Source organism: Myxocyprinus asiaticus, chromosome 10 (genome assembly GCF_019703515.2).
Source record: "Myxocyprinus asiaticus isolate MX2 ecotype Aquarium Trade chromosome 10, UBuf_Myxa_2, whole genome shotgun sequence".
NCBI classification, from domain to species: Eukaryota; Metazoa; Chordata; class Actinopteri; order Cypriniformes; family Catostomidae; genus Myxocyprinus; species Myxocyprinus asiaticus.
Genome location: NC_059353.1, coordinates 41659700 through 41676368, shown reverse-complemented (window position 1 = coordinate 41676368; position 16669 = coordinate 41659700). Strand labels below are relative to the sequence as shown.

The 16669-nt window shown below is 35.1% G+C and overlaps 1 protein-coding gene across 13 annotated transcripts in view; it reads right to left on the bottom strand.

The window, feature by feature from the left end:
- Nucleotides 1-7773: 7773 nt before the first annotated feature.
- pcbp3 (poly(rC) binding protein 3) overlaps nucleotides 7774-16669 on the bottom strand; it is an 88329-nt gene continuing 79433 nt past the window's right edge. For 6 of the 13 annotated variants that reach the window (XM_051709139.1, XM_051709142.1, XM_051709145.1 and 3 more), the window contains 3 exons: nucleotides 15748-15800; nucleotides 14930-15099; nucleotides 7774-12952 (listed from right to left, as the gene is read on the bottom strand). In XM_051709139.1, coding sequence (XP_051565099.1) covers nucleotides 12898-12952; nucleotides 14930-15099; nucleotides 15748-15800 — 278 coding nt within the window. In that variant the 3' untranslated portion in view covers nucleotides 7774-12897. Of the gene's footprint in view, nucleotides 12953-14929; nucleotides 15100-15747; nucleotides 15801-16669 lie in introns of those variants that run through there. The other 7 variants (XM_051709143.1, XM_051709144.1, XM_051709148.1 and 4 more) reach the window with 4 other exon arrangements.

Here is a 16669-nt window from a genome sequence, read left to right as displayed (position 1 = left end):
TACTTGTAAGGTGATACACTTTAATGTTTGCAATATACAATCAGCTACATTTACAAGCTTCTTCGAACCACAATCAAATTGTGCGGAAACTCAACTGATAGAGCATTGCACTTGTGATGCAAAGGACTGGGGTACAGGTCCTGAAGAGTCAACATGTGAGCCAAAAATGTAATGAAAACGCCAAAAAATTACATGGTTGCTTTAACAATTGTGTTTTTCTTCTCATATTTGCTTTTTATCACACTATCGGTTAGGTTTAGGTTTAAGGGTTAGGGTAGGGATGTAGGTTTTCTTCATTTAAAACTTGATCTGTTCAGTAGAACATGTAACTACTTTTAGTGCAACAACGTGGACATATCACCTCGAAACTATGAAATTAGAATTTTTCAAAAATCTCACCACAGGGAGGTGACCTCACAGCCCACCTCAGGCTTGTTTGAATGGGTTAGTGTTAATTTAATGGGCAAACGGGCCTTTTTCTCCCCCGGACCCCCCAGGCTCCGCCCACAAGTCCTACGGACCTGCGATCTGCCCCCTTACCAATGTTTTGTGTGCAGAGGCCCCTACTTAGCCAACCAATAGGGGCTTACACCTGCGGTGGGCCTTTAGGGGCAGGGCTGTACACAGACCCATTATGTGCCCACTTACCAACTATTTTGCCCACTTCGTTACCCCCGAGACCCCCAGAGGACCTCCCCCCCCCCCAAACCCCCCACCCGATGGACCCACTATTTGCCCTCTTAACAACGTTTTATGACCTCTATTCAATTTCTCTGTATATCACAAAAAGGTATTGATGGTTAATAATTACTCAGTTATTGTGATCTAAATTACATGATGCTTTATTACATTGTAAACATGCAGTGTGAAATTAACTGGAATGACTTGGTGAAACTACAGTTACTGACTAATATCATTATTTTCTTGTCATTTCCAAGATTGCATGTCTTCAGTAGATCTGTCTTATCTTTTAAATGCACACTAAATGTCCTGTGAATAATTAATGTAGACGAAAACACATAATTAGTATCCATGCCCTATTTTACCCAACATAAAAGCCAACCTTTTGGTAATTAAGAGGGTGCCATCAAAGGTAATTAAGTCTTTTTCTCCATGATTGACAGTAAAACTCATCCTAGTCCATATGTTTATTAACAACGATGATTGTGGTGTTTAGTAATTAGAGTAACTGTAATTAAATTAATCTTTGCACTGTCTGTCCAATTATGCAATAGCCTTTCGAAAGTTAATTCTGTACAGTCTTTAACAGATCAAAAACACATTTAAGTGAGATTATCTACAGTAATGCACTTTTTAGCTAGATTTGTAATGAATTCTTCATTGTGCCTTATACTAGTAGTTATGTTTTATGTGACTTCAAATAGGTCTGTCAATACATGTGGGAATACTTGCACATTAATAGGTTTAAGTATATTTAGGCTGAAGTCAGTTCCCAGGGGGACAGTTTTAATTCAATCAACTGTCATTGGGAATTGAAAGTCATACGGCTGTCAAGAGATGTAGATACAATGAGAGAGTAGTGCACATTTAAGAGAAATATTCCTCAGAAGTAGAATACCTGACAAGAACCTTTTTAGCATGACACATATTTAAGCTCACAAAGTACCTGCTGCAATTGACTGCAAAGATACGGCAGAATAGGCAATCAAATGCTGTTTTAAAAAGAAAAATATTAAGAGGTACTAGATTTTTTTATTTTTTTTATGCTAAAGTCACCTTCGCTGTGCTCTATGTGGTTGCTTACTGGTTCAAGTCAAAAAAGCTCACCTCCATGTCTCTATGATATTCTGGTCCCTAAATACAGTATGGGTCAGGTCCCTCTTTCAATGCAAGTCTATGTGGTGTTTTTACCTGTCTTACCTGTCCACCAGGCCAAAATCATAAGTTTGATTACTTAGATAAGTAATAGCACCACTCTCCTCAACAAGCCACACGATTTGAGATATCGGGCCCTATTTTAAGAGCGCTATGACTTAAGTGCAGCACAGCGATACATCATATGCGCAAAGTCAGTGGGCATGGCCATGAAGTTTTGATATTTTTATGCAAGCATGTGCTAAGTCTAGGCACAAGTGGGTTGGCGAAACCACACACGTAAAGCGCTAATGTGCTGGGTCAAGTGCAATTTAATTCTGAGGTTCTTCTCCTGTCATTGCACTGTCTGATCCTATTATATATTCCATTTCATGTCAAGCAACTTCGATATACCTAAATGGAGACAGCCCATTCATAAGAATTTTGGAAGTGTAAATAGGCTGTATACAATGCATCCCCTGCTCTGTTTGTTGCCTGTGCTGCTCCAGACTGTGATGTATGTGATTTATGTTCTCTGTCGGCCTCTCTGGGACTGATTGCTCTCGTCCTGCTCACCCATGACTCACCTGCTTGAAATATGCCTTCTTCTCTCCCATTATTAGTTGATTTGTAATGTTTATTTGTTATGTGTTTCTCTATTTAATGTTTTACATTTAATTTCTGTACAATGTCTTTGAGCTTTGGAAAGGCGCTATACAAAATAAATGTATTATTATTATTATGAATCCATCATCTGGTTCTGGAATACCCAAACTGCAAATGCAGGAACTGATTTTACACTTTGTGCCAAGATAAGAAGTGCTTCTCAGACGTCTTAGCACAATAACCTATTTCTCAGGGAAATAACAAACTGCGCTTTTCGCCACATTATTAACATACAATACACCCACAGTTTGTGCACATACACCCACAGATAGCACAAACATTCCCACCTATGGCCACTTGCACTTTGCGCTGATACAAAGAAAAATATAACCCATAATTATTTTCTGTAGCAATCCATGTTACTTGCAGAAGTTTAAAACTTAGTATTAGGGGTCTCTTCAAATCCCTAACCCTATGAACAATAATAACAGTGATGGTTGTCTTAGCAAGCACACTTATAAGGAGGACTATTCTCAGGACCAAAAACCTGTAACAGAATAAAATATGCACTAATTTAAAGACTCTCTTTACAGAAATGCCAGGTTTCCTTAAATGTTCATTTACTCACCCTCATACCATCCCAGATGTGTATGATTTTTGAGAATCTCAGCTCTGTAGGTCCATACAATGCAAGTGAATGGGTGCCAACATTTTGAAGCTCCAAAAATCACATAGGTCCGCATAAAAGTAATCCATATGACTCCAGTGGTTAAATCAATGTTAAATCATAAGTGATTTGATAGGTGTGGGTGAGAAACAGAACAATATTTTAGTCAATTTTTACTATAAATTCTCCTCCCTACTCTGTCAATCTCCACTTTAACTTTCACTTTCACATTCTTCTTCATGTATTTTTGGTGATTCACATTCTTAATTCAGATGCCACCTACTGGGCAAGGAGAAGAATATCTAGCAAAAATGGACCTAAATATTGATCTGTTTCTCACCCACACCTATCATATAACTTTTGAAGATGGATTTAAACACTGGAGTCTTATGGATTACTTTTATGCTGTCTTTGTGTGCTTTTTGGATTGTAAAATTTTTGGCCACCATTCACTTGCATTTTGGACCTACAGAGCTTAAATATTCTTCTAAAAATCTTAATTTGTGTTCTGCAGAAGAAAGCAAGTCATACACATCTGGGATGCATGAGAGTAAGTAAATAATGAGAGAATTTTAATTTTTGTAATATACCCATATGAATCGGAATCAAATCGAATCGAGAGCTTGTGAATCGGAATCGAATCGGGAAATCTGTATCAATACCCAGTCCTAGTATTTACTCACCCTCATGATGACATTTTACTCGTGATTTGTGTGAAAGTGAATAAAAGTTGGTGTTGTAGCGCCTCTTGTGTTTATTCCACCACGAAATGGCTCAAAACTCATTTAGCAAAAATTTAGGTATAGTAACATGATTCTATGAGACCAGGTTGGATATTTGAGAGCTGCAGCAGAGAGGAGCGTTTTCCGTAAATAACAACCTTATTTGAAAAATCTTCATCACACAAAGCTATTGTATGCTTTCAGAAGACTTGGAATATAGCACAGGTTAAATGGAAAACGTATTAAGGTTCTTTTATGGTATTTTTATTTATGTTTTTTGTTCCTTTTTTGAAGCCTGATAGTCGTGGTCACTATGAATTGTTGTTATATGGTAAAGAGCTGTGTAAAGATTCTTCAAAACTTCTCCTTGAAAAATATAACAGTATACTGTTTTGGAATGATATATGAGTGAGTAAATAAGGACAGAATGTTCATTTTTAGTTTAACTTAATTGCATAGAAATTTCCACACAAATTATGAAAAATTATTATTATCCTCATTCTAACTCAAGGACATTTAGACTTACATACAGTACACACCCACCCTATATACAACTGACTTTTTACTTTTCTAAACCTCGCTCTCTGGATATTGAGTTTAGCAGTAGATAGCAGAACAGCAGTCAATTATTAGAAGTATTCAATAACAAAAATCCTCCCACAATGGTCAATTTTATTCAGGAAATTGAAAGCATATGGAATTTCAGATGAATACACCCACAGGCAGACAACAAACACTGGAGTTATGGACTGTTTATCATCTGTAATGTACCTTGTCTCCTCTTTTACAGAGTGAACATGTACAGCCAAATGTATTCAGGGACTTGGGGAGGGTAATCAAGAGGCGTTTTAATTTGAGCTTATTTCTGGCTGGGAACAAACTGAGGGCAATGACAAAGGCCGTGTAGAGGTGACCTCCCCTCCCCCTGGAGTGACGTACTAATTTTGAGGCATGGCGGTGATCTGGGACCATTCTCGCTGCCTTCCCTTGGGGTGGAAAAAAGGCCAACAAGATCAGTCAGTGATTAGCCACACTGCAATTTTTAATTGAAAGAAAATTAATTTGAAATTTGTAAGCAATGTAGAGAACTTTGTGCAGGTTGTCTATGGCTCCCAAGTTGCTTATATGCTGCCCATGGCATAAGGACCATGCGATGATTCAGGTATAATCTTGAATTTAGCTATATGGACTCATTTTAAGGTCTGTGCAGAGAAGAGATTGGCATAGAGAAATGTAGCCAGTGGTTGCTATTGAATTTGATTTAGGTTACCAAGGACAACAATGCCCCTGGCATGACAGTTACTTACTAACTGCAGTTGTACGGTCGGTAATGTTTCTCAAGGCACAATTTATAAACTTAACAATTGATCCCAGAGCTTTGCAGTGTTATTTTAAAGGAACATTTGATTCCACTAAACCTGTTTTTGAATGCAGTTCAATGTCGATTTACATCAAACTAATTACAACATTTAGTTCCCTCTAGTGGTAAGAACAAGACAACAAGCACATTGTGATTTGCAGACCACAGCAGTGTCAGGTGTTATTTTTTAAATTGAATATATATATATATATATATATATATATATATATATATATATATATATATATATATATATATATATATTTTTTTTTTTTTTTTTTTTTTTTTCAAATATATTTTTAATATATATTTGAAATTAAGTTGCAGGGGCATTTATTAGAGGAGGGCATATTTTCTTTCTAACCATATAAAAAGAGTGGCATCGATTTATGTCAAAAACTTCAATTAAATCAATCAATTGAAATAAATTCTCAATTTGAGTAATTGTTTTTTTCTGATAAAAACAAGTTATCATTGCACAATAAACACTGAGCTAGAATTTATATTTCATAATTCATTTCAGATGTACATAATTCTGTTTTAAAGAAATGTTCCAGGCTCAAACAATCTACAGCATTTATGACATAAGGTTGATTACCACAAAATGTTTTATTTTATATTATTCTATAATTTACTGTATAGTTCTAGCATGTGTGGAAATGTTTAAACATACTGCAAGACATTTTTTTTTATTTTATTATTATTATTATTTTTTTACAATGTACTTCTACAGCTTTGGGTTTGATTAGAAAAGGATAAATGACAGATGAACAGATACAATGTCCCTTCTCTTTTAGACGACAGGTTATAATAGTATTAATATACAGTCTATGGTATAGTCTATTCTTGACCCATAATTCAACAAAAGATGCAAAATAAATAAATAAAATAAAAAATAAGGTGTTTATCATAAACAGCAAACAACTTGAGAGTGTAGCGATCTAAATAGCGCAAAGGCGCGTTTAAGCGCGTATAATCCAAGATTCCAGGAGCACATCACAGCATTGAGTTAAGCCGACTGCACTGATATAAAGAGATTAATCAAGCTCTATTCAAGAGTGTGAATATGTGATGGAAGTGATGGAAATGTTTCAATTGCTCAACTTGTGATGAGTATTTGGTGTTTGTAGTTTTATTGTTATGCAACCTACAAAAACATGATAATTATGTATTTTATTATTGAAGATGCCATAACAATTTACATGGGCTTTAGCAAAGACCTTCACCTAACTCAGAGCACTTCTGAAGTTCTGGCCATCAACATCATCAGATCCACGACAAGTGGAAGTCAAAAGGGGGCATTTGACTACAAAACAATGACATAAATGGTACATATTTTTCTATTATTTCTAGATTTTTATGATACTAAATAATGGTTAATATCTGTTTGCAGTGTCTCTGGAGTGCAGCATTAATTATTTCTTCACATATAAAACACAACACTCCTATTCATTTAAGTTTTAGGATGCAATTTAGAGAGATACCAATTTCTTTGTCCTTAATTATTCTGCATACTGACAGCAGGTCTATTAAATGTTTCACATACTTAAAGGGATCAGCACATCCATCCTCAAACTAATCTTTAATGTGGTGTCAAGACCCCAGAGAGTGCAGAGGGTCAGCATCAAACTGATGACATGGAGATGGCTGAAGTGAAGTTCTGTTTGATTGTTGTATCCAAAAGACTTCACTTAGTTTGTCAGACCAGTGGCAACAAAATGATTCTGTATCTGCCCCAGTGCTGAAATTGTTTAACAGCTTTTCATTGGTCATTTGTTTTTATTTATGTTTACTTCATTTGTTTATTAATCTTACTTATAATGTTAACTTATAGTTTATGTTAAATGATTGAATGTTTATGATTTTATATAAATAATATTACTACCAATTAACTATTAGTTTAATAAATCCACAGGTATGTAATAAGTCAGTTCTCATACAATAATTACTGCATTGTGAATTGTTAATTATTGCTTGTGTTGATGTAAATACAAACTATTAAAAATGTTTCACTTAATAATTTATCAATTAATCAATTAATAATAAATGCCTTTTATATGGTTATTTCACTTTCTTAATGATATAGTTAATGAACTATTCAATTTGCATATCCATGATTAAACGTTCTTCTGGTAATAAAACAAAAAATAATTTAAAAGCTAAAAAAAAACGAATGTTATGGTAGCATGTTGGGAACCCCTAAAAGGTTCTATGTAGAACCTTTCCACCTGGCTTAAAGAACCCTTTAGTGTTCTTTTGATAGAACCCTTAAAAAAGGGTTCTAAATAGAACCTTTTAGGGGTTCCAAATATGAAGTGAGCAATAGAACCCTTTTGGGTTCTATATGGAACCTTTTCTTCTAAGAGTGTAAAGTTTCTGATGAGTCACTAACCCATAACTAGATTGGCCTAGATTAAAATACAGTGGAATATTTCAAATGTTAGATAACAGATGAAACAAAACATAAAATAATTTACTAAACAGGCATTTTTGCCCCCACATTTTTGTCCATTTTGCCCCAAGCCCAGGCTAATTTCTGACCCTGGGCCACAGTCACAGAAAAACTAACAATCAACTAACATAAAATAAGAGGCATAACAAAATTCAAGGGAAAAAAAACAAACTTTATTCTCTCTTTTTACAAAACATTTCAAAGTTAACCTAGCCTCAGCAGTAATTTGAATCTAATATAGACCTGCAAGCAGCAAATAGTCCGACATAAAATAATTACTCTTTGTAACATCTTCAAACAGAATCATTTACATAAGCACAAACAGGTAGAGGGATCTTTTTTTTTCTTTTTGCTGCTCTAGTACAATGAAAAACTGCACCAACTAAATGAATGTAACGAGTTTGGATGTATACATTGTGAATGAATGTGTTATTAGAGTTATGAATGCAAATCAAACACATGATTTGGATGAGAACAATATCACGTGATGTCATTAGGCCAGGCAAATATGAAACATGAAAAAATATAAAAGCGGTTTGCAATGCCTTTCATTGTTTTCCACCAAACAGTTAATCATATCCAACACGTCACTGCAGTCCTATACGGACATTTATTTTATTGCATTTGTGAAATAAATGAATAGTAACAACAATAGTAATAAAAAATAACAGTAGCCTCCCTTGGTAAAGCATTCTGCTACTGAGAAATGTCACAGTTATGCATGCTGCTATTTGAATATTAATATGCCTCTGTACAAAGATCTAGAGTACAGCACATTATGGACTAAACATAATAACATCAAATAAAACATTCCATACAAGTATCACAAGACATAGTCTTGTGTAAACATACAATCTAACTTAATGTTTAACAGAGTCTAAGACACTGACACAAATATTACATTTCAAAACAGTGCAAAACATATGCTAAATGTAACAACAAAAAAATGAACGCTTAATCTAAAACACCAAGAGAATGTGTTGTATAACTCCAGAAAAATTAGTCATTTTAAAGCAACAATATGACATTACTTTGGTCGTGTCCGGCTGGCTTAACATGACCATGTGCATACGTGTTCAAATTTCAGTATTATAAAAGTTCTGTGCTCATAGCTTACAATTAGGCTAATCATAACTAAAAATGGATCAGACAAAATTCTAAATATGCCTGACTATGGTCGATTAATCCTTTGATTTGGCTGAAGTGCGATACTGCTTCAACAAATACCAAACTAAGTATAGAAATATACAATATAGCTTTAATGCCTTGCAAATGCATGCCTTTGTACCTGATTACCTCAGTGTGAATGCATTTTCTGTTATAAGACTGGGAAAGTACAGTAAATTGTTCCTATATGCATCATTACATATTCTCATGTAAATACCATGCAATTGAAAAATGGCCATAGACGTAAACTAGAGGATCAATGTCTATTCAATAACAAATCACATGTTGAAGCAGTGACATTCAACTTTCAGCCTCAGTACCAAATTGTTAGACTGTTAAATGTAGAGAATGAAGTACATATTGATTGCTGCCACTGAAAAAGTTCAGATTTGGATAAAAAGGTAAATCAGTATGACTTCTGATTGGTATGCAATCTTCAGAAAAAAACTGGGAAAATGTCCAGAACCTAAGCATAGGGCTTCAATAGCAGAAAACATAGCAACAAAACATTTAAGTGTGGTAAAAGTGTGTAATTTCTGTGCCACTAGTAGCACCAAACTGAACTGCAAAAATGACTGTTTTCAAACAAGTTTCAAACACTAGTTTACCTTTGCTCTGACAAAAAAGTTTGTCCCACCCCAAACTCACAGCGTAGGTTGAACCAATGTTGCTTTGTCAGGCCAATCAAACAAACAGATTGCAATTTTTGCTTGGTGCCACTAGTTACATACTTAGCATTTAAAACAACTTGAAACTAATTATAAATATAATAAATTATATTTGAAGGTGCCAATAGGTGGATAGTGTATAGGAAAGAGTATCTATATGCATCTAGGTGTAAACAGCCTGTCTTATTTATAATAAACCACAGCATAATATGCAACATATATAACCTTAAGTCAATCAAATTAGAGTTTTGCATTTAAGAAAAAGATGATTACAACTTACAACTTAGAGACCAGTAAGGCGCCATCAGCAGGATGTGACACATACAATAATCATGGGTAAAAGAAATAATAATAAAAGACACAGTGTCTTTAATTGAAAATAAACCACTATTATAAAGAAACAATCATATTTAAGAGCAAGACAGACCAGAGTGTTTAGTCTGCCAACACATCTTAAAAGGACTGTTCACCAAAAAAAAGAAAATTCGGTCATAATTTACTCACCCTCATGTTGCTCATAACCTGTAAGATTTACTTTTATTCTGTGGAACATGAAAAGAGATTACAGGCAGATTGTTAGCCACAGTCACCATTCACTTTCGTTGCATCTTTTTTGTTTTTCATAAAATGAAAGTGAATGGTGACTGAGGCTAAAGCCCAAAGTATACTTCGGTCAGGATGCGTGACGCAAATCTCGTCATCAGCAGAGTGTGAGCACTGAAGGAGCGCAGCCAAATTTTTCCTAACTGCGCGTCCTTGAACAAGCAGAATGCGCGTGTGCCTGGAGTTATTTGCACTAATTAATGTTCCACAAGGTTACACTTACATTTTCAGCCATTGTTGTCACAAAGAAACACTAGAAGATGTAATCGCCCCTAAACATCAGTAGATGAAGGTAAAAACAACAACAATGGATGTGCAAGTCAAGAGAGCATGTGTGAGGAGGTCTGGAGGTACCTACATTTGTATAACTCGAGTCTGAAGGAATATAAAGACATCTTTATTGGTCAGTTATATGGAGTGTACTTTGAAAGGCTCGCATTCAACTGTACGCAGACACTGAGCGTTCACGTCAAAATGGAAGTATACCTAGAGCTTTACAATGCGCATAACAACAACTTCTGATGTTCCACTGAATAAAGAAAGTCATACAGGTTTGGAACAACATGATGGTGAGTAAATAATAACAGAATTGTCATTTTTAGGGGAACTGTCCCTTTAAATTCTGGCCTAAACCCGTGAACATTCCAGATCCCAAGATACAAATGATCCTGTCTTACAGATGAGGTGGGCTTGGGACAATTTAAAAGCATTCTGTTGTATTGCCATGTATCAGAAATACACCCTTGGCAGCTGTGTCGACTGTGTGTGCATGTTTCAAAAGCTGTCAGTGGAGAACAACGTTTAGTCTCATTTGATGCATGCAATGCTAGTGCATGTCTTTTCTGTTTGACTGACTAATATGGTTTTCGTGAGAGATTGGAGAGCAGTGTGAAAAAAACATTGTCACTGAATGCTACCACAGAGACCGTATAAGGCAGATTTCATTATCAGCAAATCTGTATTCACTTCCAAAGGAATAAAGCCCCCCTATTTGCCATACTACTGCAAAAACACATACATTTATAAAAATATTCTAAAAATAATTCTGCTGTAATATATTCAATTATTTAAATAAACTCAGATTGTGGGCTGAATTTAAATGTCTCAGCATGCAGTAAAGCTGTGAGCTGGTTTAATTTGTTTTCGCTCTGATTTATTTTTTTTCATCGTTTATGTTGTGAAAGTGAATACAAGCGGCTAATAATGGATTCGCTGTGTTACTCAGCATGCCACAATGACAGATGCAAACAAAACATACAGGCGTGGTGCAAACAATCCAACTCCATCAATTTGTTTCATTATTCATGTGTGAGAAGCACTGTTTTGAGGTACGAGGTAAGCAAAGACCTGTGTTTTCAAAAAATCAATAAAGCATAGGACTGCTGCTTAAAAATGACAAATTCAATGTGATTTAAAGGTATAGTTCTGATGACATTTACTCACCCTCATGTTTTTTCAGACCTGTATGACTTTATTTTTTTTTCCGTGGAACGCAAAGCAAAATGTTAGGTAAACTGTTAGCCTCAGTAACTGCACATTTTTTTCCATACAATTAAAGTTAATGGTGATTGATCTCATTTTGTGTTCCACGAAACAAAGTCATTTGAGTTTAAAACATGATGGTGAGTTAGTGACGACAGAACTGTCACTGGCTCCAATTGGCTAAACAATCCCTTTAATGAGAGATTGTAAAAATGTATGATTTGATTGGCTTATTACATCAGTGCAGACCACATCATTGAAAATGAACTGGAAAACATAGAAAAGGTGAATTCACAGTGAAAGCTATGGCAAAACAGGACACCGGTGAGTGGAGGTACTAGAGAGTCAAAAAAACGTAAAGTGTACTTGAAAAGAAACAGGTGATAATTAAGGATCATCAGGAGCACAACAAAGGTCAAGTAGGAGGGAGTTCTTAAATATTTGCACATTATAGAATATAAATGAGTCATTATTTCTGAAAATACAGGACAGCATAGTACAGATAAATAAAGAAACTAGGTGCAATGCCATTGGCTCAAGGGTCATGTGATGCAGTGAAGGATCATGGGAAGAAATTAGAGAGTGCCCATTCCAGTGACCTCAGACGTCAGCCTAGAATAATTAAAGGAAGAGGGAAAAGGGGAAGGATAAGGAAAAGATAGAAAAAATAGAAAACATAAAATAATTCTGAAAGCATTTGACACTGTACAATAAAGATTTCCGCTTTGTTGCTCTCCATGTTTAGTATGTTCCTGCATAACAATCATGCACTTCTTTAGATTCTGTCAAGCTGGAAACAATCAAGCTCTTGTCATATGTGAAATAAAATCTTTTCCACCTCTAAAGAAATGTCCAACATCTCAATTCTTTTGTACTTTGTCACAACATCCTTGTACATTTGCATCACTAGCTCCTTGCCAACAGCATTGCTAAAAAGCAATCAGATGCAATCCTTTTAAATCTATTGCATCTTTTTAAACAATTTTAGGATTTTCTGACAAACTACAAGACTTATTCAGCAACCATACTCAACTAATCTAACCGATTTTAAATAATAAATAAATACACAACGAGATTCAAGCATTCAGCATGCTAAAACACTACACTGAAACACTGCATAACATGAACAAATCATACTACATGTTTCCTGCGTTTCATTGTTTGTTTGTTGTTGTTTTTTTGTTTTTTTGTTGTTGTTGTTTTTTTAGTAATCTGTCTACATGTGTGTAACTACTGATGAAGTTGACCATGGGGTTTAAGGGTATAGGGTTGGTGAGTTCTATGGGAGGATTGTATGTAAGGTTTATTGGGAATCGGCTGTTGGTAGCTTCAGATAATGAAAGCAGTTTGGGACTTCAGGATGTTGTCATTGATGAAGGGTCAGTCCACATGGCTGCCACGTCTCTGAACCTGCCATCAGAACCGTGGGAAAGCAATATGCATTAGTATCGCCCCGGCCACTACTCTGTTAACCTCATATCAAACACAAGAGCAAATCTGTGGCTGTATGTGTCCGATTCTCTGAACATATTACTAGTACAACATGACGTCAGAATAAGGTTGCATTTTGGATGTGCCGTGAACCCTGTACACAGTGTTAAGACCGCATAAAGCACCACATTTTTTAAAGGAGCTTTTAAAAGATTTCAATCTATGAAGACTTCATGAAATGTATACATTGTTTGTTACTGCAGTTTGAAAGAAAACAGCAAAATTCCAATTAATTTTAAACAGGACCGTGAAGAATGCAATTCTGAACATGTTTACATGCATGTTCTTACACTGATTACCTCTTCAACTCTACGACCTGCCGGCGGGTCCAAAAGGGGGCGCTATGTCACGATAAAAGTTTACGCTTAAAATGTTGACGTCTCCGAATACATAAGTCAGGCATATGGGGTATCCTTTGAAAGTGCATCACTTCTTCATTTATGTTAAATAAACTAACAAAATAAGGCCTGAAAACATTAGCATCACAAATCAGCACAAACTATGTCATATATCAAATGAATGCTCTCATTCACAGGAATGTGATTATTATTTAAATTAATAATTAAATTATAAATAAAATGATATAAATTTAAATAATATAAAATCAGTTTGTTGATCTAATACCACAGTTTGAAAGATTTTCAAAAGAATTACAAAGTGAAGTTTGATATCTGTAAAACATAAAAGCCCCAATTAGCTAAAAACTTTATATCTGCTTTTTTTTTTTAAATAGCCATTTTTTACTTGTCTGTGAGCTTGCTTGTGTAAATAATCAAAATATGTGGTTCAGCAAGAAAAGCATGCTAAATAAATCATCGGAAATATATGTTATAATCGCAAAGGGCAGGATCTCAGCTTTCTAATGACACCTAGATTGAGCTTCTAGTCCACTCAGAGGCCGAGATATTAGAAGAAACAATGGTGGTGGTGCATAAACTAAAAATTAGACTGAATGTCTATGGACAAGCACATCTGTAAGGGCTAAAATGTGTTAGAGCGCCACCTACATTTCAGATCTGCATATTATGATGGAAGGTGATAGAGGAAAAATTATATTCATCATAAGATTGTAGACATATACAATATTATTTATGAATAATTGGAGTATTTTTAATTTGTAAATGGTGAGCTTTTAAATTTGATTGTAAAAAATTGCAGGCGGCAGCCCCAAAATATCCCAGAGTTGAAGAGGTTAATAAACTGACAATGTGTGAGGTCATGTAAACACCTTAAACAGTGTTCTTTTATCAGCATAAATGGTTTAAGCAAAAACGACTAACACAAAGATTTTTGCCCATTACCTTAATTTTGCATGCAATCACCTTTACCTACATTCTTACTGGCTCATTCAATGTGTGCAAGTGTTGTGCGCATGCCTCTTTCACGTAGACGTGGGTTTCTAAGGTTGTTTTTTTTTTAATAAGCTGATTTTTAATAGTTGTCAGCATATTGCTGCACATGCTCAATGTCAAAGGCAACATGAAATCAAAATGGATTCTATTTACTTTATTAACACTGTACAAGTTTCTAGTCCTATTGTGCATGATTCATTGGTGCATGTTATTCTTAATGAAAAATGTCTTTGTAATCTTACATCAAAATGTTATAACTTGCTCCACATCTGAAACAACTTTTCTTTTCCATTGACGTCACAAATCGACTTTCTAACCACCTGGCTCCATTCTCGTATGTAATGCCTACTTTTTAAAAACTACTTAATTACCAATGATTACAATCAATTCCTACACTACATTTTTTCTCATTCAATATCCCATTTCGTTCGGAAATACAGCATGTTAGAAAATGAAAGTAAATTGGGTTACGATTGGCATTTCATTATGACTTTAAAAATGGTTATTCCTGGGTTCCAAACTCATGGTTTGAGGTATAACTTACCTTGCGTTGATGAGGTACTGGGCAAGGCTGATGTTGGCGGGGGTTCCTGTAATGGTGATCTGGCGCTCTGATGACCCTTCCATGGCATTAGCGATTTTGATCTGCGCTCCAGACATCTGACGGATCTCGTTGATTTTGGTTCCCTGGCGCCCGATTATGCAGCCTATTAGCTGGGAAGAAAGTGCAAAGGTTCTTAAAAGGATAAATAAAAGACTGATTTGTGTATTCATGTCACAGAAAGATTTTTTTCATTTTTAAGTATTCATAATAGTGTTGTTGAGTATAGGAAGTATGCTAGAGTCTTGTGACAGCCAACTAACCCTTGTCAAAAACAAACTAATGCAATGCAAATAGAATTTCTAAAATAATTGGGAATAAAATCCAACTGGATAAACCAGAGATAGAAACTCAAGCCTGAGACTCACAAATAAACTGACTTGTTACTTGACTTAAACTGCAAAATAGAGACTCGTGAACAACAATATATATGAAATCGATTGCACGACAAGGTTTATAAAATTAACCTTTAGTGCATAGAAAACGATTACTAAAAGGGATTTGAGACTTGACTTGGACTTGTGACAAAAGACCAAAACTTGATTTAGACTTGTCCTTGAAAGACTCCTAATTCGTTGACTTGGTCTGACTTATGAAGATGTCTGGGATAAACTGTAATTCATACTTCTCTGTTTTTTTTGTGGTTTTTTTCAGAATATAACTCAATTATAAGATAATTATATAATAAATTACATTAGCATTCCTGTAGGATTTTGACAAGGGATTGATAGTTAAAATAGAACATCGAGCTCTGTACTCACATCATTGGGAATGGTGAGTTCATGAGTACTGGCCGGGGGACTTGCATCCAGACCTGGATCAGAGAGCAGAGGGAAGGTCGAAAGACAGCCTTGGATAAACAGCATTGCATACACACTCTGTAAGGAGCAAACTGAGCTTTGGACAGTGGCCTAAATGGTCCTGGTCCAGAGTGCAAGCAAGGCAACTTAGTCCTCTAGAGAGGCCTTTATAATGGAAGCCTTCTTTCATCTTAAACTAGCTTTAATATCTCTAGTGGCTCTCATATCTTCTCATCTGGAAAGTCAAAGTTTCATGTGTCCTTGGTCTGACACACATAAATTAGATATATATTTAATAAGCCTATGATATATGAGATATATGTGAATAGCAAGATATGTTCTACTTAGTACATGGCACTGGATTTGCACTGAATAACAGTTCAAACTGTGCTAGTAAGAGACAAGAGCACAGAAGATCTGAAGTGTTTATCAAGATGAATACATTATTCATGGCTTTGTGGAAGATGTGTTGAGGTTTGTATAAAATGAAAACACTTATATGCTTCTCTTGAGCCATTTTCTGAAGGGCAGCAAAGCTTGGATAGCAATCAGTAACTCCTTTTGAGTATAAAATTCTACACCATTAGTTCCCTGTATATGACAATGTTGCTAAGCCAGAACATCTTACTATCTTTTAACCTGACACAGAGATTTTGTTCTGTATAAAGTTTAGTAGAATGCTTCGAATAAAGTTTACAAAAACATTGTAGGGTAAATTGTAGTTCTGTTAATATAACACTGAGCTGTCAGATTTTTGTTGCCTTAAAGTTTAAATAAAAAAATAAATAGTGAGCAACAAAATATTAAACTAAACCTTAAAGCTTCTCCTAAATTAACACATTTAATTAAAAATAAGTAGTGAAAAGCAAAATATTAAACTAAA